This window comes from Oncorhynchus nerka, linkage group LG13 (assembly GCF_034236695.1).
Source record: "Oncorhynchus nerka isolate Pitt River linkage group LG13, Oner_Uvic_2.0, whole genome shotgun sequence".
Lineage (NCBI taxonomy): Eukaryota > Metazoa > Chordata > Actinopteri > Salmoniformes > Salmonidae > Oncorhynchus > Oncorhynchus nerka.
Window position 1 is genome coordinate 56,528,067 of NC_088408.1, and position 26,563 is coordinate 56,554,629.

At 43.6% G+C, this 26,563-nt stretch overlaps 2 protein-coding genes across 9 annotated transcripts in view; both read right to left on the minus strand.

Moving 5' to 3' along the window:
• Window positions 1-4,394, minus strand: part of arb2a (ARB2 cotranscriptional regulator A) — a 214,691-nt gene extending 210,297 nt beyond the window's left edge. For 4 of the 8 annotated variants that reach the window (XM_029677424.2, XM_029677431.2, XM_065026495.1 and 1 more), the window contains exons 1-2: window positions 3,651-4,394; window positions 2,806-2,958 (exon numbers count right to left, since the gene is read on the minus strand). In XM_029677424.2, coding sequence (XP_029533284.2) covers window positions 2,806-2,917 — 112 coding nt within the window. In that variant the 5' untranslated portion in view covers window positions 2,918-2,958; window positions 3,651-4,394. Of the gene's footprint in view, window positions 1-2,805; window positions 2,959-3,189; window positions 3,352-3,386; window positions 3,545-3,650 lie in introns of those variants that run through there. The other 4 variants (XM_029677429.2, XM_065026494.1, XM_065026492.1 and 1 more) reach the window with 3 other exon arrangements.
• An 80-nt stretch (window positions 4,395-4,474) lies between these two features.
• The window catches only part of kiaa0825 (KIAA0825 ortholog), a 150,161-nt gene continuing 128,072 nt past the window's right edge, over window positions 4,475-26,563 (minus strand). Inside the window, exon 20 of the mRNA XM_065026490.1 lies at window positions 4,475-6,562. Within this exon, the coding sequence (XP_064882562.1) occupies window positions 6,388-6,562 (175 nt within the window). The 3' untranslated portion in view covers window positions 4,475-6,387. The remainder of the gene's footprint in view (window positions 6,563-26,563) is intronic.

Here is a 26,563-nt window from a genome sequence, read left to right on the forward strand (position 1 = left end):
ATCCAATTGCATTTGTTCAACAGGTCAAATTGGCCACCAGAAAAGCAGATTGTTAAACCAGCCAACTGGCCAACTGCTAGGTTTCATTTCTTACCCACAGTCTATGTGAAGTGTGCCAATATATTGTTACATGATGCTTCATTGACTAGGCTACGGTTTCCGCATATATGACAAAATTACACGGGTTTTGCACATCCATTTAACACGCATCCATGCACTGAAAAAGACGAGGAGAATTATATAACACCTAACTTTGCATTCAGACATCGCCCAAGTCAAAGACTCTCGCGGTGTGGTCAAACAGCAGTCATACTGCTAGCCTGGAGTGGTAGTGTGACCCATTAAAGTAATCTACTCCATGGTGTTGGCATATGGTGGCTTTGAGTTGGAATCCCATTTGGGTCAAGATCATGTTTAAAAGGAGAAAACCCTCCATTGCTGGTCCTCAATTGAAATAGAGCAAATGTGACGAAGTAGCCGGTTATCAAGACCCATATAAAACCTGAAAGTGTCATTTTGCCTATATTCATTATGGTGACTGATTTTTCTGTATTAGACCTATCCATAACCTGTGTTTTGGTCTGAGTGTTGCCTGCACTTCGATTCACAGTACAACCACAAAACAAAATAGCTATTTAAACCGACGTTTGGCTATCGTGTCCAAAAAAAGGGTGTCGATATAGGTGTGCACAGCTAAAAACACATCCATGACAATGAAGAACGCTCTGTTCTTGATCGGAATGTCTATATAGGCTAGGCCAGTCAGTCGATAGCATGTTACAAAATTGACAGGAAAGCACAATCAAATGATGTCTTTTACTGCATTGGCGTGGTGGGAAAAGTACCCAATTGTCATACTTAAGTGACTGTCACTTAACATACTGTGACAATTGTTGCTGAGGGGACCATCTTGGTTGAACAGACTGTAACTAATTAAAAAAGGCTAGGTATTCAGTGCTATTGTAGTGTTTCCTCTCATTATAGCATCATAATATACACGATCACTAATTGGGCCTATTACAAAAGGAAACAAAACCTAGGCTATTGGACGTGGTTAGCGGTCATAACAACAACAAAACACTGGCGGCAGGGTAGCCTAGTGGTTAGAGCGTTGGACTAGTAAGCGGAAGGTTGCAAGTTCAAACCCCCAAGCTGACAAGGTACAAATCTGTCGTTCTGCCCCTGAACAGGCAGTTAACCCACTGTTCCTAGGCCGTCATTGAAAATAAGAATTTGTTCTTAACTGACTTGCCTAATTAAATAAAGGTAAAATAAAAAAATTGCTACATATCTTTTTTGACTTTTACATTAGCAATACCCTTCAAATAATATAACTTATGCCTCATGAGCTTAGTTCAACTGTGTTACCCCACCAGAACTCAAAATATAATCTTGTTAACTCCATTATTGTTTGTTAACAAAGAAACGTAAACACACCGTATAGCCTCAAAACATGGTTAAAACCATCATTTTGATATCAGGGACGTCCTTGCACCCATAGCGCTGTATGAATTATTATTATTTTTTGCCCAATTCCCAAATACATTTTTCTCCTTTTTTGTTTTCCAGGTTTTGGGGAAAACATTTTTTTTTTTTTTTATATACTTATTTAATAGAAAAACAACCAAATTGGATGTTCTAAGTCCATAAAAATGCTTAAACCACATCAGACCACTTTTGAGATCTGGAAAATAAATCAAACACATTTGGATTTTGGGGTGTAGTTACCCTTTTACTGCCATTGTTTTTGATTAGTGGTGTTTCTGCAGAGCTCATATAATTGCAGAGTTTGCAAAACAAATGGCCACTGGATTGATGCAAATAATCATGATATCATTCTGCCAGGTAGGCATACGCTACTTGGTAGTTAAAATATAACCAGAAGGTTACAATTAGCATCATTGCTAACGGCTACAGAAAGTGTAGACATGCATGCGCGCGCACACGCACACACACAGAGAGAAATAAGCTTTTTGTGCTTATAGAACATTTCTGGGATATTTTATTTTATCTCATGAAACATGGGACCAACACTTTATATGTTGCGTTTGTATTTTTGTTCAGTATAAGTTCAATAAATGTAGTTTTCCTACGACGTTCAATAGATTTTTGAATATTGTTGAATTCCCTGATTCCGTCCGCGTTCCTCACAATGCAGACTTCATAGGGCCTTAAGAGTGGTGACAATACTCCAGCCCCATCCCTCAGCTGTTTACCAAAACGGAGGTGGGGTTCTTCCTTTGTTATTGTTTGAACTACAAATTGCCCCTTTAATAGTCTCCCGATCTGTTCCATATAAATGGTTGGTGTTTAGCCTTTATAGGGAAAAGCATCCTAAATAGGCCTATGCTTTACCAGTCAACTCAAACATGGCTGTGTGTCCCATCTTTACTGGAAACTGTAGGAAATAAAGCAGTTGTTGAGAGGAAAACATCTCTAACCGATAGGCTTCAGCCTAAGAGAGCAAACACATTTCTCCCTTTAGCAGGATCAGACTAAAGTCCTTCCTACTCTAATATACTAAAGTACCCTCTGCAAACAAATGTTGATGCAAACAGTAGGCCTAGCTGACAGAGAGGAGCGGGCTGAAGATAGTTATGATGAACCCACCTCCACAACTTACACTTTTCACAAGTCTCCATTCACCCCGATAACACACAATACCTTGGACACCAATGAACACACGTTTACTCGTTTATCAATTACTTTCAAGCTGTGGGTGTGCAATGCGAAAGACAACATTTTCAGGGTACTATACACAAACACCCAGTCACTCATCTGCACAAGGAAGGAAATACCAGTTACCTAGTTGCTCACCTTTCAGGGCAGTAGTTTTCTCTTTATTCTCTTGGCCGGGAATCTGGGCCATAGTTATCCACAAAATGAACAGTATAAAAGTACAGGGTCGAGTAAGCATAGATCTTCTCTTCTTGTGGATCACTGATGGTTTGCGTTACTCTACATGGAAGGGAATAGAAAAGGATTGGTTGTTTGCAGAACAGTAGTTAGTTACAATGTACTTTAACAACGAAATTGTTTGTATTGTAGAGGTACATTATAGTGAAGGCAGCACATTCGTTTGTAATAATAGTAACAAGGAATGATTTCACACAGGTATGCAGAAGGCATGGTATCCATCTTGAGTAACGTTAGTTCGCCAGGCACACAGAACAAACCACTTCCCCTTACAATTTCATTTCTTGACACCACTGTTGTAACCACACTGCACGGTGCGGTACCATAACGACTATCGTGTAGTTATTGCATAGCCTAATCTAATGTGGCTAGGTAATGTGGACTATTTAGCTAGCGAAACAATTAACATGCAGAAGTGTGCAACTTAGTTAACTAGCTAGCCACCTTAGCTAGCTGAAATACCAACATACATTGCCTTGCGAAAAACGCGTATGTTATAATTTATACAAAGCAGGGCGAGCGACTGTCTGGGTCGAAAGACAGACACAGGCAACCCAGATGTATTCATGCACAAAACAACAACCAAACGCTAGGGACTGAGAGTGCATGCATGCCAGCGAAGGCACGTCCAAGAGAGAAGCATTCATTTCACACGTGTGCACGGCCGAAGTAAAACGCCAGTGAGACGCTACTTTATTTCACAGTCATGCATTTATTTAACTTCAAACACATACCACAACTACAAGCGAATATCCCCAAAAAATAACAATAAGCCAGCACCCCTGCTTCCTTAAAATGTACAACAACAAAAAAAAACAGGAAGGGAATCTCAGAATTGGACGCTTCCGGGTTACCGAGACAACCACCCGGAAGGAATATTTAAAGGGACAGCTCCACGCTGTTTCACCCACCATGTCTCACATTGGAATAATCAGATGTGTACACATTCGATATACATTCTATTTTCTCATCCTATGCGCCCCCCCCACCACCAGCACATCCCTGCAACACTGTTTTCAAAAGTATAAGCAGTTTTAATCCTCCTAAATAAACATTATATCCCAAAGGCGGGATAGGTCTACTGTTTGAATAACTATGTGTCCTTACATTTGCTCAGGGATATCAAAGACTCATAACTCCTGGAGAAGCATATTCTCATCCTGAACATTAGAATGAAGCTCTTCTTTGGAATTCCCTCCCGTGTAGACAAAACCAAATCAAAGCTTCCATTCTGTCCTGAGAATAGAGGAGAGAAGCCCATTGTGTAAACCCTCAAATCTTACAGGAGCAGTGGCTTAATACATTTCTACACCAATATGAAAAGAATGATTTGCTTTTCATTATTTTATATTAAATGTAAGCAGCACAGTTCAGATGGAGCAAAATAGTTTGAGAGTATTTTGTTGTTGTTATTATAAGTATTCTACTAGTAGTTCATATACTGTATGTATCCTACTGATCACACATTTGAATGAAACTAGGAAAAACAGCAACATATCTGTCTAGTTGACACGCTATGTATGTGCAGCGGAATAAATAGCAATGTAATGTGATGAAATCATGAAGAAAATATATTTATTATTTTCATGTTTAATTCTGGTAGATTCTGTCTCATCTCATGAATAAGAAAATACAGAAAACCTGGAAACAAAAAGTATCACAAATCACAAATAACAAACTATGCTCTCAGCGCACAAATGTCTGACTGATGTTTTATGGTGGGACACATTCTGGTGACATTGTGTAATCATAACACATATTTTCCTCTAAATCGGGGGATTTGAAGTTACTTTTTTGGGGAACTGGGAAAGAAATATGCTGACACCAATGCCTTTACACAAGCATCTTCAACTTCAGTGATCACATAGTCCCTGGATAAACATATTCTCAAGCAAACAAACTCTGCCTCCAATCCAGAAACCTGTCCCGTGGATGTGCACCAAAAATATGAAATCCCAGTGATAACAAACAAGGAGAAGAGAGTGTGTCTCTGGGTACACATACATGAAATCATTCATGCAAGTACACACACACACGCAGGCAAGCCCACACACACACACACACACATTCACATGCACACACGCAGGCGAGCACACACGCATATTCACACACCCAGGGTTTGGACGTAACCGATTACATGCAATCGGTTACATGTCATTTCTTTTCTTTTTTTTAAAACTAACTGCAATCAGTAACGTTACCCCAAAAAATGTTGTAATCAGATTACAGATACTTTTGAAAAACTACATGATTACTTCTTGGATTACTTTTAAATTCAGAAAATACTTAATGACACCTTTCTCTTTTCTCAATGACATTCAACTCAGCATTGAAGAAAAATATGCTCAAGATTAAGTTTGATCCACCTGAGGGAGTCTGACCACAAGTCAGAGGCCACTACGATGGCACACCAAACGCATTTGATGGATCCTTTTTGTCTTCTAATGCCTCTTAAAACCCTTCACACTCAAGTTATAAAATACGATGTTACAGTGTTAGGCTTTCACGGGGTAATTCAGAGGAAAAATATTGTAATTTTGGTGTGCATAAAAAGGAGTCATGAGTGCATTTAGGTGCGTGTTTCCGCGGCAAATGTCCTTCACAATAAACAAACATAGGCTCATTCTGTTCAGAACAACCCAGGGGTGTGACGCCATGTCATCTTCTAACTGTACATCAAACATGGGGATCGTGATTTGGAAATGAGAGGTGCTTGTATGACATCAAAGTGGTATTTATTCTAATCCTCCCCTCATCTTTCAAAATACATCGAGTCATTTTAATTTACAGCATTTCCCTCACTCAAACAACAAAAACGTTGCAAATTGTGCCCGATTACTGGGAGGGATGGGGGAAACTTCTTGTCATGCGTGACGCTCAAATTCAGAACAGCTGTCAGTCAAACCCCATACTGTGCCAGATCCAGAGCTCTGACATCATGTATAGCATTTTACTGTACAGCCATTACATTTCAATTTAGGCACTTGTTAAAAATCTGCAAATGTCACTCCCTATACGGGTATGAGTGTAAAGGGCTACATGGAAAGTAATCCAAAAGCAAATGAAATTAATCAGATTTTACTTTTTATTTTACCTTTATTTAACTAGGCAAGTCAGTTAAGAACAAATTCTTATTTTCAATTACGGCCTAGGAACAGTGGGTTAACTGCCTTGTTCAGGGGCAGAACGACATATTTGTACCTTGACAGCTTGAACTTGCAACCTTCCGGTTACTAGTCCAACGCTCTAACCACTAGGCTACCCTGCCTAGTGGGTAATCCAAAAGTTGCGTTACTGATTACAACTTTGGACAGGTAACTAGTAACGGATAACATTTTGAAAGTAACGTACACACACACACTCACGCGCACACGCACACACACACAGCTTCTCCCTTAGCTGTACTGCACAGACGTTACAATGTTTCTCGTTTAACACAAAGGGCCTTTTGGAGGAAGGAGTGCAGCAGATTTAATTGATGATGTTTGCTGCTGCATGCTGTTCATCCTGGTGCTGCCTGGGTGACTCCGGAGGTGGGGGGGGGGCGCCTTGGGATCCAGGGCTCCGGTTGAAGTAGGCTTTCTGCAGCTCCTCCACCAGAGACTTCTCTTCATCTTCCAGAACTGCACCATACTGCATCTCCCACCTGGAACACACAGACAGACAGACAGACAGACAGACAGACAGACAGACAGACAGACAGACAGACAGACAGACAGACAGACAGACAGACAGACAGACAGACAGACAGACAGACAGACATATACACAGTGCTTAGTTAGTTACCAGAGTTTTCTGTCATCTATAACACACACACACATCACAGCTCTGTCTGACAAAGAAAGACAGAGACAGAGACACACACACACACACACACACACACACACACACACACACACACACACACACGCACACACACACACTTCTCCCTCAGATTCTGCCAGGTTCAGCACAGAGATCAAGCGGAGAATACTCCAATGCCCACACCACATGCACACATGCACACTGCACTCTCGCAGATGTACAGCGTTGGCATGAAAACCAAGATGTACACTGTGAAGTTTTCATATGGGAACGTGTCTTGGTATTTCAGAGTGTACAATATGTCAGATTCTGAGCTTTCACTGTCAGCCTGTGCATAGAACTCTATGTTTTACATACAAGCGTGAGAGGACTGCTCCCAAAAGAGGTTCTAGGAAACATCAACACAGTGGAAAATGAGGAAGAAAAACAGAAGCTTTCTCTCTGACAATGTTGAAATATTGATGTGGAGTGTGCACATACCCTGGTGGTTCACTTCACCTGCTAATCTCACAGCATACAACTCCTGACCCTCTGGTGGAAAGCACAGGAGCACAGCACAGTGGACAACTCATAAGGGACAGGTATGATCGGTGTTGATCTGGTTTTAGACTTCAACAGATAGATCAGGATTTTGGCAATGACGCCCTGTATCTACTTCCCCAGAGTCAGATGAACTCGTGGATACCATTTGTATGTCTGTGTGTGTGCAGGTTGAAGGAAGTTGATAGCTACTGTGGCGTTAGCATTGTCTTTTGCGAAACCACCTCTAACTTCCTTCGTACTGGACACAGATACATACAAATGGTGTCCACGATTTCATCTGACTCGAGGGAAGTAGATACAGGGCCTCATTGCCAAAATCCCGAACTATCCCTTTAAGGTGCCTAATTCCTTTACCTTTCCCTGTCCCTCTTCTCCCTGTCCCTCTTCACCCTCTTCTCTCTTTTTCCACTACTTTTCTCCCTCGAGAGAAAGCCAGCCCTTTGAGCTGTGACTGTGGTCAATCAAATGTTAATATCTATATGGAGAGAGAATGAGCGCAAGGTAGAGTCATGTCGTCCTATCTAAAGAGAACTCTATCGAACTGTAAATGATTGCATTTTCATTGCAATCTCTGTCTCCTTTATTGCCCCCCCTCCCACCCCCACCTCCCTCGCCTATATATTCACCATATCTTCAAACGGGGGAAGGTAGACGTATTGTATATGTGTGAGAGGGAGAGCTTTGACTACGTGATGCATTCCATGCATACAAAAGAGCGGGCTCCTCCATGCGAGCGCTTTGATGGAGTTTCTGCCTCAGTCATTGTGTGTATCTGGCCGAATCAGACATCCTCTTTCTCTTCCTCTCCTGCACTGTCACCGTGGTAATTACCGTCTATACGGGGAGGATTTGTTTATGTAAATATGTGCACTTGATGCATGGGGCCCTTCGCACATGTCTGCTCTCTTCTCCACGGCCTCTTTTTCTCAGTCTCTTCTCCCTCTCCATCTCTCCCTCTCTCTATCACCGAGCCAGTGGACTGTCACCTGATAGACAGACCAACGAGGGGGAGGATGAGGGGTGGAGAGGAGAGAGAGAGAGAGGGGGGGGTGGTTAGTTAAGACAGCCTCTCCTTATGACAACTCTATACCTTCCTGAAGCCACCACACACTGACACTATAGTAGAAATGATGGGGTGGGGAGTAGGAGAGAGAGGGGCAACAGCTATACCTCATGACTATTACACTACACAGTTCAATAAAAATCCAATCACATCTCTTTATCATCCTATAGTCAGCCATGATTTGAAACCCCCCCAAAACAAATAATGGGAACATGAAAAACATAATATTTACAAATGTCACAGACGTGCAAAATGAACCATGGGAGGAGGGAAGGAGGGATAGAGGGAGTGAGTAGGGGAGGAAGGCAGGAAGAAACGCTAAAGGTTTTTCAATGTTTAATTTTCAAATAGGATTAAGCAGAATGACATTTAGCTGAAGGTTACTGGCTGAGCGAAGCGACGCATTGTCTTAGCTGATATTGATATTCAGGAAGCGCCCCGCTTGTCACTGGGACAAACAGAGTTGATGAATGAGAAGCCTTTCTGCAGGAAGGTGTTAAGTGCAAATTTACAAGAGAAGAGAGAGAGAGAGAGAGAGAGAGAGAGAGAGAGAGATCTAACATACCAACACTTGTCATGTATATATCTAAGCTACCTTATGCTACGAACACTATACAATGTCCAGACAGTGCAGTTTCACATTCACAATGCCAACTGTCCTAAACCCTGACGGAAATGCATTCTAACTGGGACTGAGGGTGATTTAGCTTTAAAAACACACACCAACAATATGTGATTCTATCGCTGTTGCTAATTTGAGCGAGTGAAAAAAAAACAATGCTGTTTAGAAATTCAGTTTCAAGTAGGCTAAAGTTGACAATAACTTCACAGCATCCTCATTTCAGAAGTTTCCTTGGAATTTACATCTTAATAAGGGGAGCCTTACCCTTTAATTCCTACAGGCTGGGCTCATTTCTCATGCATTAATACTGGACTTGCTGACTAGGCGGTTCCTCTGAATACAGAATAGGACACACATATTAAGACTCATATATTTACTGTATTGATGTCACAGGAGATGTTTTTTTTTTTAAAGAATTTTAAAAAATAAACCTGATGTACTTCGATAGGAAAGCATGGGCACAATATTTAAGCCAATGTCGGCTGGCTGCAATGATAGATACACTCTGACGTATGGAGCTAATTCTGACAGTCAACCTTCGCCTCAATGTTTGTCTCATCGGGAATTAAAGCCATTCTCATGGATTATCAGTGTGTAAATGACCTCCAGTACCTTCCTTCAGTTAGAATCTTGCAATCTACATTTACTCAGACCATATTAGCATTTTACATAAAACCAACTCTCTACTGAGATCGAGTGCTCTAGTGCCAGGACAATCCAGCAGGAGAAAGATAGACTAGAGAGAGAGAGAAAGGAAGTGAGAGAAGGAGTGATGGCAATTGTGTGAGCTGTCAGTGTCGGAGTGGTTTTCCTCAGAGTGGCGTGTTCGTGCTGCGCTGGGTGCCAGCGCAATCCCCGACAGGTACCAGTGTTTGTTTAAAAGGGTGCCTGTCAAACATAGAGCCACACGGCGCGAGACACTTTGGCTAAATGAGTCTGACAAGGACCTAATCAGGGCCTTCACACATGCTGAGGGCCTCAAGGATCCATCATAACCCAAACCTAAACATTTAAAGTGCTCAACTTTCCAAAGGTCAGTGCTTTCCGTGCATGCCAGGCTGATATGTGTCAGCAGAGAGGGAGAGCTGAAACATTGGTCCTCCACAGGCCTGCTGAGGTAGTCAGCGATATGGGATGAGGATATGGCACTGCATTTCATGCTCCTGCATTTGCCCTTTTGTATTTACGTTACACTGCCCGTACCGTGTGAGTGGGCACTTTTTGACTTTACACTGAGCACTTCTTCACCAAATACGGTTGTGATGAGAATCATGGTGAACCACAAAGGCTGTGCTTCCCAAGTGATAGGAGATGTGTCGATGTGTATTGTATTGGCTTCCAGTTGAAGCTCGCATCCGCTACAAGACCATGGTGCTTGCCTACGGAGCTGTGAGGGGAACGGCACCTCAGTACCTCCAGGCTCTGATCAGGCCCTACACCCAAACAAGGGCACTGCGTTCATCCACCTCTGGCCTGCTCGCCTCCCTACCACTGAGGAAGTACAGTTCCCGCGCAGCCCAGTCAAAACTGTTCGCTGCTCTGGCCCCCCAATGGTGGAACAAACTCCCTCACGACGCCAGGACAGCGGAGTCAATCACCACCTTCCGGAGACACCTGAAACCCCACCTCTTTCAGGAATACCTAGGATAGGATAAAGTAATCCTTCTCACCCCCCGCCCCTTGAAAGATTTAGATGCACTATTGTAAAGTGGCTGTTCCACTGGATGTCTTAAGGTGAACGCACCAATTTGTAAGTCGCTCTGGATAAGAGCGTCTGCTAAATGACTTAAATGTAAATGTAATGTAAATGTATTGTGTGTGTGTGTGTGTGTGTGTGTGTGTGTGTGTGTGTGTGTGTGTGTGTGTGTGTGTGTGTGTGTGTGTGTGTGTGTGTGTGTGTGTGTGTGTGTGCGCATGTGCGTGCAAAAGAGAAAGACAGACAAACACAGAGAGCGAGTGAAAAAGGTAGGAAAACGCCCTGTAGCAAACGGGCCCAAGTTAGTATAACTGACAAGTCCACAATGTAGAGCAAAGGTCAGCTCTGAACTCAATTTATACCTGACTTCCCTTGGCTAAGAGCGGGATGACAATTGTAACTGACAAGCATGGAACGGGACGGTGGATTTGAATATTGACAAGACAGAGAGTTGACAGAAGCGATTATACTCCAGCTACAGCATTAGTCTATCAAAAGGGAACACCTAATATCTTCAGCACAATGTGTATGTCCATGGCCCCGCTCAAATGTAGCTACATTTGAACATAATCTAAAGTTAAAATCTTTAGAATGTTCCCTACTTTAAAGCTAAACCTAAACCTCACGCACACATTAGAGAGCTGGATATCCACAGCTTCCACACTACAACACCCAGAACCCACTCTGTTCATACAGAAGAGTTCCTCTGGTCTCTGGTCCAACCATTGAGATGAATACATGATCTGTGTGATACCGTCTCTCTACCCATACAGCAGTGTTCCTCTGTCAGCATTCCATCTGTGTCATCAGAGTGACTCTACGTGAAGGCCCTGCTCTATAGCCACAGAGTCTCTGCTGCCCTGTCACGTCAAAGCCGGGCCCGTCACCCACCAAGCATGCGCCCTCCGACTCGCTCGAAGGCGAGCGATGGAGCGCCTGACCAAAGGGCCACCGACAGATCTGTGAGCACCATTTGAAATAGGACATCGACACACACGCACACAGCGTCACACACCATCACACACAAACCCACACGGGCTGCCTCACACCCACGCCACGGACTTAAACCCTCAATCCCAGCAGTGATGAGACCCTCACATCTGAGGACCAAAGGACCCTCTCCAGATATAAACCCCCTGGCTATACATCCCCTAAATGCACACACACATACGCACGCACCCGCACACGCACGCACGCACGCACGCACGCACACACACACACACACACACACACACACACACACACACACACACACACCTACACTAATACATCCACACACCCACTTACACAGACAGACACACGAATGCCTTCCCTGCACTACAGAGGAAGACAGGGAGGAGGGAGTGAGGGGTGATAGAGATATAACGTTGTGACCGCAGCAAAGTTCAGGTCTGCGACACGAACCTCCTCGAGAGAGTTTGGTGGCAAGGCTTGGCTTGAAGAGTTTCCTGCAGTAAGATCTAAGTGACTGTGATTTTCAATTGGAAATCGTCACCTTATAGATTGACCAATGTTCACAGACGTTCATTTCACGTAGACATTCATTTCACGTAGGCATTCATAACCCCATTTAGGGTGACCCACCCTCACAATTCCTTTGTGAGGGTGGTTCTGGGTCTTCAACATTCTCAAGTCACTTAGATTGTGCAAATTTGCACTGGCTTAATTAATGAATAATCAAATCCATGCTCTAAATTAATGGGGCCATTTCCATATTAATATGTTTGCCTCCTGACGGTGTATTTGTTTTTACTGCAGCAAGGAAAGTTATTCCACAGTTAGCTATATCAATTATGTTGGTACTTCAGGAACTGATTGCTGCCATTGGTATGGACTGCATCATCTCCCACTACCCAGAAGGAGTGATGCCTTCTCTGGGAGAGAACTAACACTCTCCCAGTGTTAGTGAGAGCAGCACGGCAGCTCTTCTCCTCCCAGCGCTTGAATCAGGCCTTTGTTCAGCACTGGTTAGCCTGGCGGTGCTCATATGGCTAGCTGTGGCACCCCTCACTAAAATAGATCCCTGGAAGGTTGGGACTCTCAGAGAGAAGGCCCCGGACCTCTTGAGCTAAATCATGACCCCGCACCGCAACTCTTGACAGGACAGACAACCACTCCCTCAATGTCAGTAAGACCAAGGAGCTGGTCGTAGACTACAGGAAACTGGGGGCAAGCACGTCCCCATCCACATTAGGGGGGTTGAAATGGACCGGGTCTAGACCTGCAAGTTCCACAGTGGACTTAAAATGGTCCACACGCACGCAAACAGTCGTGAATAAGTCATGCCAGCGCCTCGTACCCCTCAGGACGGTTGAAAGAATTTGGCATGGGTCCTCAAATCCTCAAAAGGTTCTACTGCTGCACCATTGAGAGAATTCTGACTGGCTGCATCACTGCTTGGTATGACAACTGCGCCGCCATTGATCGCATGGCGCTACAGAGGGTGGTCGGACAGCCCAGTAAATCACTGGGGACGAGCTCCCTGCCATCCAGGACCTCTATATCAGGCTGTGTGGAAGGAAGGCACCGGAAAATAGCTAAAGACTCCAGCCACCCAAGCCATAGACTGCTCTCTCTGCTTCCGCACGGAAAGTGGTACCGGAGCAACAAGTCTGACACCAACAGCCTCCGGAACAGCTTCTATCCCACAAGTCATAAGACTGCTAAATACTGTAGCTAACAAAATGGCTACACGGACAATCTGCATGGACCCTATTTGATTTTAGATTGATTTTAGTCTCTATGCACACTCATACACACTGACACTCCAACACACACACCACACACACACACACACACACACACACACACACACACACACACACACACGTCATTTTCTCACACACACACATAAAACGCACACACATTCATACTTACTCTAGACACAAAAAACACACACACACACATTTTGTATAGTAATACTGATATTGATTACTGCATTGTTGGGAAAGAGCAAGTAAGAAAGGCATTTCCCTGTACTTGTGCACGTGAGAATAAAAAAACTTGAAACCTATTTTCCTCTGACAGCCCCTCACAGGACCTGTCTGTCTCTCACGCTGCAGGCAGTCGCATGTGGCACCAACCAACAATTAGTGTGGTCGGAATAAGACCCACTTCCCATACCAATCCCAGCCAAACTAGTGTGCCCGTATTCTAACGGAGCACCAGTCTCTGTGAGGAGCAGAGTCGATGTCTGCATGCAGAACAATGTGTTTTAATGTTTTAATGTGTGTATCTCTGAGAGGCTGAACCCTCCCTCCCTCCCTCTCTCCCTGTAGAAGTCTCAGTGTGGAGCAGAAGCTGCAGACACCTGCTAAGGGCTGAGGCAAGCCTCCAGGTCCCCGGGATCAAACAGCTCGGCACAGGCAATCTGTCTTCCTCGACAGGCCAGGGCAGAGCGCAGAGAGAGGGGGGATGACAGCTCTTATTTTACCCCCGTGGCCCTGCTCCACTACACACAGGCAGACCAGCCCCCAGAAGCAGAAACACAGACAGACCCCAGCCCCTACCCCAGCAGGCCCTCCATAACCCTCCAAATGCATAAAATATAGGCCCATGAATTAATGAACAAAGATGCTGGTGATAAACAGACACCAACTTTAGCTTCCCCACTCCCTGCTGAACAGGGAAAAGAACAAAAATATATTCCTCCTGATTTCACCTAGATATTCTACCAGGAAATAGGCTATCATTTATTCAGCACATCCTCTTTGTTAGTTGTGCATATATGAAGTCTTAAACACGGTGATGCACGAGAGACTTGAGAGAATTGACTGACACAGGGCCCTGCTTTAAAACAAGTGAGACATTGATACCTCAAAACTTTATTCAACCCCCTGGAAAATCCTTTCCATAACATACAATATCAATGGCAGGCTATACTTAAAGGACAATTCCACCCTAAAATGATATACCGGCATTTGCTTCGTTAGTCCATTGTTGACAAAGTCCCAAAACGTTCCTCCGCTCTCTCCACTGGCTTCCAGTTGAAGCTCGCATCCGCTACAAGACCATGGTGCTTGCCTACGGAGCTGTGAGGGGAACGGCACCTCAGTACCTCCAGGCTCTGATCAGGCCCTACACCCAAACAAGGGCACTGCGTTCATCCACCTCTGGCCTGCTCGCCTCCCTACCACTGAGGAAGTACAGTTCCCGCGCAGCCCAGTCAAAACTGTTCGCTGCTCTGGCCCCCCAATGGTGGAACAAACTCCCTCACGACGCCAGGACAGCGGAGTCAATCACCACCTTCCGGAGACACCTGAAACCCCACCTCTTTCAGGAATACCTAGGATAGGATAAAGTAATCCTTCTCACCCTCCCCCCCTTAAAAGATTTAGATGCACTATTGTAAAGTGGCTGTTCCACTGGATGTCTTAAGGTGAACGCACCAATTTGTAAGTCGCTCTGGATAAGAGCGTCTGCTAAATGACTTAAATGTAAATGTTCCGCTTGTCAGCCCTCAAGTTTTCTAGATATGTAACTTGGGAAAAAATACAGAAATCATCCTTGTATGATGCATTTTGCATCACATGATGCTGAATTGATGCTCTTTCCCGACAACGCAGTAATCAATACAAATAATCTAACGGTGTCATGGTAGGTCGGGAGTAATAGAGTACTTTCCACCTCAATCTGGTGACTGTGTTGAGTCACTTAACAGATCCTCCTTCCTTCCACACCAAGCAGCCATATAGAGATGTGGAGGGGCTGCTGTGGTCGCCATAATGACGTTATTAGTTAATAGTCCTGTGGTTGGGCTTCGTCTTTGTGTCAGGGCTGGTGTGAAGCGATTACCCCTAGAGGACATTGATCTCACCTGCCGCTGGAACACATTCCACCCCGGGAGCCTGATCTCCCGGCAAAACACCGGCCTTTCAAGTTGAGAAGGAGGGCTTAGTCCAATCTGATCACACGACGCGCTCTTACCATTTCAAACAGCTCATTTCACCCTATGCTAATGGCAGTTTTAGGGGGTTAAAGAGATAAATAAGTCCTCGCTGTCAGCTCATTTAAAATCAAATGCCACCTAATTATAGCTGTATGTGTTTTCAAACACTTTGCATAATTTATTGTGCTGCTTTTGCTAATCTACAGATTTCTATCAGTGGGCTGTGTGTTTTTTATCCCGGTTTTAGAATGAAATTATAATGCTCTGCCACTACAGCTACCAACAGAAGCCTGAAGGAGATAAGGTGACAGTGAAAGGGCCAACGTGAGGGGCTATTGTCAGCACTGAGAGCGCACATGCCAATAGAGATCACACGGGATCCGCCACACCACCGCTCCACAGCATTCGCACGCAAAACAAAGGACTGCTTCCTGTTTTCCTACTCCTCATTGCAATACGGATCATTTCACCCAACAGAAGTAGAAGTAGTAGTAATTGCTTATTTACCATGCAACATGCTCAAAAAAAAATGCATGATAGATTCAGCTATTCAACAAGTCCACCTATTGGCTCCAATGTCACAGAAGATGAAGGTTTTGATTGGTTCACAGAGACCTTTCCGAATTCATTACTGCCGTCACGTTCCATTCATTTATAAAGAAACATAAGCTTTTGGATCTGTGTTAGGCCTCTTACTGAGACAGTATTTGTAACACACAAACACACACACGCACACTTTCATCAATGAGTGCCTTTGAATGAATGGGCCAGATGGTCTGTGCATACCTAATATAGTTAGAGAGACGCAATAGCGTTAGCATGCGGCTAGGAGGTAATGGATGGGAGGAGCATGCAGTTGTGCATCCTCTCTGTGGGCTCTCCATCGCAGCAGCGAGTCGATGGGGCCGACAGGCTGGGGCTTAGCACATCAGACAACTCCCATCCCAAGACAAAACGCATGACACACACAGCTCAATAGCGGGAGTTCCTGCCTGAATATTCACTACATTCACTCTCCCTCTCTATCTCAATCAATCAATCAATCAAATTGCATTTGTCACACGCTTGGTAAACAACAGGTGCTGGATGCTGGGCTGCATTCCAATGGGAAGTCTACTGGTGTCCCATCCTAAATTGAACCATTCCCACTATAGTAGTTTGGAGGTGGGTGTGGAACACAATCTTGTATATAAACTGTATATATATATATATATATATATATATATATATATATAGTTGAAGATGGAAGTTTACATACACATTAGCCAAATACATTAAACTCAGTTTTTCACAATTCCTGACATTTAATCCTCGTAAAAAGGTCAGTTAGGATCTCAACTTTATTTTAAGAATGTGAAATTTCAGCTTTTATTTATTTCATCACATTCCCAGTGGGTCAGAAGTTGACATACACTCAATTAGTATTTGGTAGCATTGCCTTTAACTTGGGTCAAACGTTTCGGGTAGCCTTCCACAAGCGTCCCACTATAAGTTGGGTGAATTTTGGCCCATTCCTTCTGACAGAGCTGGTGTAACTGAGTCAAGTTTATAGGCCTCTTTGCTCTCACACACTTTGTCAGTTCTGCCCACAAATGTTCTATAGGATTGAGGTCAGGGCTTTGTGATGGCCACTCCAATACCTTGACTTTGTTGTCCTTAAGCCATTTTGCAACAACTTTGGAAGTATGCTTGGGGTCATTGTCCATTTGGAAGTCCCATTTGCGACCAAGCCACACAATTGTCCTCCTCATTATGCCATCTATTTTGTGAAGTGCACCAGTCCTTCCTGCAGCAAAGCACCCCATAACATGATGCTGCTACCCCCGTGCTTCAAGGTTGGGATGGTGTTCTTCAGCTTGCAAGCGTCCCTCTTTTTCCTCCAAACATAACAATGGTGATTATGGCCAAACAGTTCTATTTTTGTTTCATCAGACCAGAGGACATTTCTCAAAAAAAGTACAATCTTTGTCCCCATGTGCAGGTGCAAACCGTAGTTTTGGAGCAGTCACTTCTTCCTTGCTGAGCGGCCTTTCAGGTTATGTCGATATAGGACTCGTTTTACTGTGGATATAGATACTTTTGTACTTATTTCTCCAGCATCTTCACAAGGTCCTTTGCTGTTGTTCTGGGATTGATTTGCACCTTTCGCACCAAAGTACGTTCATCTCTAGGAGACAGAACACATCTCCTTCCTGAGTGGTATGACAGCTGCGTGGTCCCATGGTGTTTATACTTGCATACTATTGTTTGTACAAATGAACGTGGTAACTTCCGGCATTTGGAAATTGCTCCCAAGGATGAACCAGACTTGTGGAGGTCTACAATTATTTTTCTGAGGTCTTGGCTGATTTCTTTTGATTTTCCCACGATGTCAAGCAAAGAGGCACTGAGTTTGAAGGTAGGCCTTGAAATGCATCCACAGGTATACCTCCAATTGACTCAATTGATGTCAATTAGCCTATCAGAAGATTCTAAAGCCATGACATCAGTTTCTAGAATTTTCCAAGCTACTTAAAACTTCTTGATGCACCCATCCCGTTAGTTGGATCATTTTCATCAACATCCACTAAATTGCAGAGCGCCGAATTCAAATTAAATTACAAAAAATATTACCTTTGATGATCTTCGGGTGTTTGTACTCACGAGACTCCAAGTTACACAATAAATGTTCCTTTTGTTCCATAAAGATTATTTTTATATCCAAAAGACCTCCATTTGGTTGCCGCATTATGTTCAGAAATCCACAGGCTCCAGCGGTCACCACGCAGACGACAATTCCAAATAGTATCCGTAAAGTTCGTAGAAACATGTCAAACATTTTTTATAATCAATCCTCAGGTTGTTTTTACAATATATAATCGCTAATATTTCAACCGGACCTTAGCTTTTTCAATCGGAGTGAGAGAGAAAATGTCTGCTCCACTCTGTTGGTGCATGCAAAACGCTGCTGGCACCCAGCCATCCACTGACGCGATGGGATCTTTCTCACTCATTTTTCAGAATAAAAGCCTGAAACTATGTCTAAAGACTGTTCAGAACATGTGGAAGCCATAGGAAAATGAATCTGGTTGATATCCCTTTAAATGGAGGGAAGGCATGCAATGGAAAAGGGAGCTTTCAAAATAAGAGGCACTTCCTAGTTGGATTTTCCTCAGGTTTTCGCCAGCAATATCAGTTCTGTTATACTCACAGACAATAGTTTGACAGTTTTGGAAACTTTAGAGTGTTTTCTATCCTAATCTGACAATTATATGCATATTCTAGCTTCTGGACCTGAGAAATAGGCAGTTTAATTTGGGTACGTTTTTCATCCAAACATCAGAATACTGCCCCCTACACTCAACAGTGTCATGACAGTCATAAATACCTCTTCCCCCCTTTTTCCTCTCTCTACCCTACTGATGTTACATTTGCAAAACCCTTGGTTAACATAGAGATTCTGGGAACATCAGAAGGTGGGGGGAAATGAACAATATTCTGGTAATCCGACCAATTTAACATATGCGGTGGTACTTAATGAATATGATGTCAGTTCGGTTGAATAGTGGTTGTCATCTGAGACATTCTCATCAATGATAAGATGACAAACTCTACAGTGGAAAGTCTATACATCAGAGTTATTGGATTCACATGGAATTGTTGTTCAATTTAAATGTTTGAATATGAAATTATTCGTGATGGGATGAAATGTGATTTTAGCTTCTAAAATGTGAGATTTGGGTTTTCATAAGGTCAAGGCTCAATCAGTGGCCCGCCCCTGTGAAGGGACATTTGCTATAAAACTTTTCAAACACGCCCTCCTCTCCCTTCCTATATAAGCCCTTGACGACAATATAACCTCCTGTTCCGAGGACGTGAGGACGACGGTCCAATGTCAGAATGGTTCAGATAATAACTACAGAACGAAGCCAACATCAGCGTGAGCTTTGGTTGCGAATGGTATGAACTTTGAAGTCTTATTCACTACAGAAGTGATACCTCCTAGCCGTTGAGTTAGCAACAGCCGAGTATCCCGTCTACCACACAACGACGTTACTACAACGTATTCAATTTACCAGCAGAGACATTCTTCAAAAGAACAAAGGACTCGGTTGGGCAACACGGCCTTCCATCTACCACCAACCTACCGAAGCGTAGCTCAGAGTAAATATATATTGCATTTTCCTTTTCCAAATGGGCGGTAATTTAGAATGCATAAGATACTGTATTTATGATAGCACAGCTTCGCCCTTTGTTCCTCAGTCTTCCCGCTCTTTCACTCAAACCCAGCCCCTTTTCTTTTGTGTAACAAGCTGTCATATCTGTTCCGCCCGCTAGGGACGTTTTCCTTCATGATGTAATTTGTAATCAAGTTATGATTTAATTATGTGTATGTGTAATTCTGTGTGATTAGTTACGTATTTAGTAAATAAATAATTAAACCCAATTTTGTATTGCTGGTTCAACATGTTAGCCAGGGTTCGTGCAGATAACCAAGAATTTACAACCTTCAGATGAGACTGAATTAAGATGACGATTATTAATATTGACTGCTATTGATGTAAAATATTACTAGGTCTTTAAGAGTTTATTTGGAAGACAGCTCTATAAATATTATTTTGTGGTGCCCGACTCTCTAGTTAATTACATTTACATGATTAGCTCAATCAGGTAATATTAATTATGGAGAAATTATTTTATAGAATAGCATGTCATATCACTTAATCCGGCATAGCCAAAGACACGACAACAGTTTAAAGGCACAGTCAACTTAGTGTATGTAAACTTCTGACCCACTGGAATTGTGATACAGTAAATTACAAGTTAAATAATATGTTTGTAAACAATTGTTGGAACAATGACCGACTTGCCAAAACTATAGTTTGTTAACAAGAAATTTGTGGAGTGGTTGAAAAACGAGTATTAATGACTCCAACCTAAGTGTATGTGAACTTCAGACTTCAACTGTATATACACACAGTACCAGTTCTTTAACACTTTATTGGTTACTACATGATTCCATATGTGTTATTTCACAGTTTTGATGTCTTCTCTATTATTCTACAATGTATAAAATATTAAAAATAAAGAAAAACTTTGAATGTGTAGGTGTGTTCAAACTTTTGACTGGTACTGTATAAATATAAATATATGTCTGTACATTTTCGTTTAAAAAAAAAATCAGTTGCAAGTTCTGATTGTCCTCGTTTAGGTCACCTTCACAGGATTACTATTCAACACATGGGATCTAACAAGAAGCACATTCATGACTCTACATTGTAACCACAAGCAGATAGATAGTATGATAGAGCAAATGTACAGATACAGTCATAGCTACCATCTTTCATCTGGACCCCAATGACTAATATGGGATGTCAATCCACCTTTATACCGTAGTGTTGTATTCTTGACAGGCGAAGCATGATAAAAACGCATTTTGCTATTGACTGGTCGAAATGTCAGGGCAATAGCAATCTGAACATGGTATTACATATCAATGATTATTGCCTTGGTGTCTGAGCGTGCTTGGTTGTAATATGCTGTGGATGCATGGCCATAGGGGTTCATTAGCGGAGCAGCCATGCTGTCCAAGGCTCTGATTTCACCTCGGATCTGAGCTCATTTGATTTGGATACGGGCAGGTTTAGAGGAGATGCCACCTCGGGCCAGAGTTTAGTCGGACACATACATCAATGTTGTTCTCGTTTACATGTCCTGTAGCTCCTAATCTATTTTGAAGCAACATGAGAACAGTGGGTGCTGTATTAGAAACCCTGTATTTATTTTTCATAGCTAGAAAAGCATTGATGGGGGTTGTGGGCTTTCTCAGCATTTTGTTTCTGTGGGTTTTATTTTCCTCATAACAGAGCCAGGCTATGGTTGTGTTTTGGGAAGAAGGAGTCAGGGATCAGCGCTCAATGACAACTGTATTAACATTCTCCTCTCATTACCTCATTATTTACCCCCATGTCCCAATGAAGGAGTCACTAAGTCACTCATATTCTCTCTCTCTCTCTCTCTCTCTCTCTCTCTCTCTCTCTCTCTCTCTCTCTCTCTCTCTCTCTCTCTCTCTCTCTCTCTCTCTCTCTCTCTCTCTCTCTCTCTCTCTCTCTCTCTCTCATTAGGTCAGTGTGTGGTGATTTGTCAGTGTGCCTGTGTTGATTAATTGGCCGAAGGCGCCACTATATTTGGGGCCTGTCAGCGGGGCTCCAGAGTGCCAGGGCCGCCCCACTGAGCTCCAGCACCACCCAGGTGGCCCCATTTGGGCTAAATGAGCTGTGAAGGGTCTCCACTCCGCCCGCTGCAAGCACACATGCAACTGAACACAAACACACACAGACATGCACACACACACTCACACACACACACTCACACACACACAGAAATACACACGCACAAGCATGGATGCATGCAAACGCACACACACACATATGCCTGCTCAGAACAGACACACACACAGACACACACACACACCCTAACCCTCTCTACCACGCACGCCTGCATTCCCACATGCTTTGTCACACCCCATCAATACACAATAAGTTACTGCCACTGGCCTGTCAATGGGCCTGTCTTCGCCATGTTCCCCTCCTCTGCCTGATAGCCTGAGGGGGAATATATGTGTGTGTGTGTGTGTGTGTGTGTGTGTGTGTGTGTGTGTGTGTGTGTGTGTGTACATCTGTGTACAGCGTCTGTGCGTTGCATGTGTAGAGCGGGCAAACACAATGGTTCAGTATGTGGTTCAGCAACACACACCCACTTGTCTGGCCTCGAACGCATAGTGTACAGTAGTTGGGTTGTGCATGAATGCATGTGAATATGTATGATTAGTTTTGTTCTCCTTTAACCAGGGGTTAGACCTTAGTGGATGAGAGCAGCCCCCTCCGCTATGAATCTTCAATCTGATTGGTAACACACACACCGTACATCTGGAGGGTAAAACTGCAACTACTTCTCACAGTCTCACGTCAGAATAGAGATGTTCATTTTTCTTAAACATCACATTTCAAAGTGTTTAGGGTTACGTTCATGCCTTAACTCCACATTTGTATGGTCAGGGTTAGGTTTTGGGACAGGGCTAGGTTTAGGCATTAACTCTGAAATTGTAAGGTTAGGCATTAACTCCGAATGGTTAAGGTAAGAGTTAAGGTTTGGGATAGGCTTAAAACGAACATCTCAAAAACAGCTTTGTATCTGCTTAGAACGTGCAACCTTTGGAATCAGAGGCAGATGTTTACGCCCATCCACCATCCCCGTCCACAGTGCCCTAGCAAACACAAAACCTACTTGAAGGTAACAGCGCTCACCGTTGCCCCTAGTGGCCGGTTTCCACGTCATCTGCCGACGTCCTCAGACATGGATCCTATAAGGAAGTTACATCCTCAAAAGCTAACCAACTTCATGGAGGGAAAAGAACAGGGTCAATGTTACAGAGAGTTCCAAGCCGAGCTTAACTGGTTTCAAACACATCAACACATTAGCTAAGCTACGCCTTACTTGATCACACATCTATGAAAGAGTATACTCAGGACAAAGGATTGTTCAAGTGTACCAATGACCATGGATTCTAATTACCTCAATACTAACTGCAGGAATTATAGAGTGATTTATGACAGAGATGTTATTGGAACACAAAATAAAGTGCACGTTTTGATCATGCAAAGAAAGTGCACGTTTGGAACAGACAGCTGGTGCTGGCTGCAAGCAGACTACTAGAGAGCTCAGTTCACGCAGACGCTTGATGGCTATAAAATGAACCTTGAACGCCACAATAACAATGGGCTTCATTCGATTCCTTCGAATCAAGCATCAATCTCATGCTCGCCACCCAGCAGTCATATCGCAGTTAACACATCGGTTCAACACGGAGTTAACAGGCCAATCCATGTCAAAAGCATTCGCAAAGTGCTACGTGTCACCAGGCCAGGGCTGACGCGACATACAAATCAACTACATGTGTCCGGTTGCAAAGGACTGCATTAGAGCAGGCCTTGGAATGCACAGTGCAGCCATAAATCCTATTGGGCGAGAAATGTAGCCTTTACCATGCGTGTCCAATCCCATCTATTTAGCCTAATTACAAACACCACACAGGCAATAAAAAAGGCTGCCTGCCATCAATTCTGACACTTCATCCCAGAGACTTTAAGGAATGCCTATTAGGATCCATAAATCCTTATGAGAGTGATGATCTGTGTGTGCGTGTGTGAGTATGCATGCTTATATGCATGTGTGTGTCTGATCCACAAGTAAAACAGGTCTGGGATGCAGGTGACATACAAAAAGATGAACCCGAGCCTTGAACCGGAAGCATGACTTCTGATTGGACGTAATCAAATGAGGAAATACAAAAACACTAAGGCAGGTATGGACAGGTACCAGAGGAGTTTACCAATCTCTGTTGAGCTGGCAGGCTTCCCCCCCCCCCCCCCCCCCTGTTACGAGGCCCGGCCCATGTCACTCGCTGACAGAGCTGCCCGTCATGCCTGAGACGGGGCGGAACGTGGCTGCCGGTGTTTTCACTTTCCAACGTCACAGCGTGTGACTCGCTAAGGTAAACAGTGCACAGTCAGTGGTCACAGATCCACTCTCTCCCTCTCTCTGCCTTTGTGTGCAGCACACCTGAGCTGAACCTGACACTCACCACTGAACGAACTGAGCACCGTGGAAGAACGAGGGAGCGAGGCGAAACGAGCCAGAAAGAGAGAAAAAGGAAAAGGAAGAAAGAGAACTGAAGCCCTCAACGCAATGCCCCATGGTACATAACATCTCTTCGCCTTTCCGCCTAATTGATAGAAGACAGATCCATCACTATGTCTGCGAGCTGAACACACACCCCTAGGACAGTTATTGGCCTGTCCATGACTGAGTACTGAGACAGTGGGTAGAGACAATGTGGTGTTAAACGCACATGGAAGAATCCGGATGTATTGACCAGACCAGGACTAGACGGCTCATCAAGGTTGTGGTTTAGACGGATCTGTTGTCTCGACGGGGAATGTTAATCACCTCGATGCTCTGTCGGCACCGACGTCACAGACACCACTAATCACACCATGAAGACAAACTGTGCCTGTGTTGGATCCTAAATGCTAGCTTTGGTGGGTAACTTTTGAACTAATACCCCATTCACCATGAAATAGAAATGGCGACCCGCTATTGGACGACAAACAGAGATAGGCAGTGGGAAAAAGGAACCAGCGGTGGGGTTTATAGACTACAGACAAATGTACACAATGGCTTTGATGCAGACGATACCTTTTCAACGACTGACTGTGTTTCCCGTTTGGCATTCTAGTTTGCGAGTATCTTAATGGAATGGCACGCGTCACAGGATCCTAAGTAAACATACAGACACACAGTCACACACGCAGACATCCCAGCAGATGTGACGGCACGTCACTTTACCCTTCAGACGGAGAATCAGTGCCTGCACAAAGCCCTACCTGGAACTCACACACGGGGTGTCAGGCATGGCATTCACAAAGAAAATGATCATCCATCAACATTGTACAAGGAGTGTGTTTTCTATTACAGGGATTACTCCTTTACCAAAAACAACCATTTAAAAAAAGCAACCAACGTATACAGTATGGTAAATTGATTTATTATCTCTTAAGCTGAAGGCTGTGTTGGTTTTTTGGATAAGCAGTGGCTTTGTGTCATGAACAATTCCTGTTCCCCACTTTCCACAGAAGCCTGGTGAATGTGACTGCCATTGGAGCAGAAGCCGATTGGCTTCTGTTTGGAAGCTTTCAAATGCTTTGACTGGCAGCTGTGTTCTAGGAGGCGGGACTTTATCTTCCTACTCTTCATGCTTGTTTTGATAACTGCAAACCCCAACCCCCCCCCCCCCCCACACACACACACACACACTTATTGTGATTTTCTATTCATTTCATAAGGATTATCCAGCATTTCTCTCATATGTTGGGCACATTGTATCCCTCCAGTCTCTGAAGAGCAACACGCTCGCTCTTCAAAGCTACTCCACCACAATTGTTGCCTCAGTCACCTATTATAAACAAGCCATTTTTTGAGAGAAAGGCCGTAATTGTGCGAAAGTGTGCCACAAATGGCTTTGTAGCATTTACTGCAGCCCCTTTCTTCATTGTACCCCTGTACACCAGCGCTGAAAGCTCTCTCCAATTGAAGTTTTGCTTTCATCCGGCATAAAAGCTCTGTCTGCGAGTGAGTTGTGGGTGAGAAGGAACGTACTCCGTCTACTCCACACACGTGAGTACATAGCCACAATGCCTTGGGTAGAGAGGTCAAAAGAGCCTATTTTTTCTGGAACAAGAGGGGTGACATTCTGACAGCACAGTGCTGAAGTTCCATTTGACTAATTTCTGTTTCAAAGTGAAGTTGATTCTCTCTCATAGTGCAGTTCATTTACTTTCAAAGGGACACACGGCAGAAAGGTCAAACTCTGGGTTTTTCTTTTTGTTTAAAAATGTCAACATCAAAGAGGAGTTTGGTCTTTGGAAGAGGGTGAGTGTTCACTGTCCTGGGCCCAGTTTTTTCAAAAGGTATTTATCTGGATACGATCCAATGCATAGAAATACAATTAATAGAACGGACGATTTGTAGACTTGAATGGGGACTCCTGTTCTATTCCTTCTATTTCTATTCATTTAATCCTTTCCGATAGTCAAAATTCAGGTGCTCCGGACAAAATAAAACTTTTGAAAAACTGGGCCCCGGGAGTCTAGAACCATTTCCATGTTGATAAGGAAGTAAACAGAGAGGCAGACCCAAATGGACGAGACCTGGAAGTTGCTGGTGAAACAGACAGCTTTTAGTGTCAAGTTGAAGTGGTGGCTTGCTTTTAAATAAAATGCGCTGCACCTTTACAAATGGTGAATATCTATTTCAACAGACTGCATCCTTCACTGACAGTGAGATAAAGTTGTTGTGGAAAGAGAGAAAAACATTTTTGGGAGTGTGCTTGAATATCAATTACTCCTTAGAATCTAGGTTTTAAATTATCCTAAAAAGTACATAAAAAAATACATTGATCTCTTACATTTCCAATGATACATTACCTCTCCA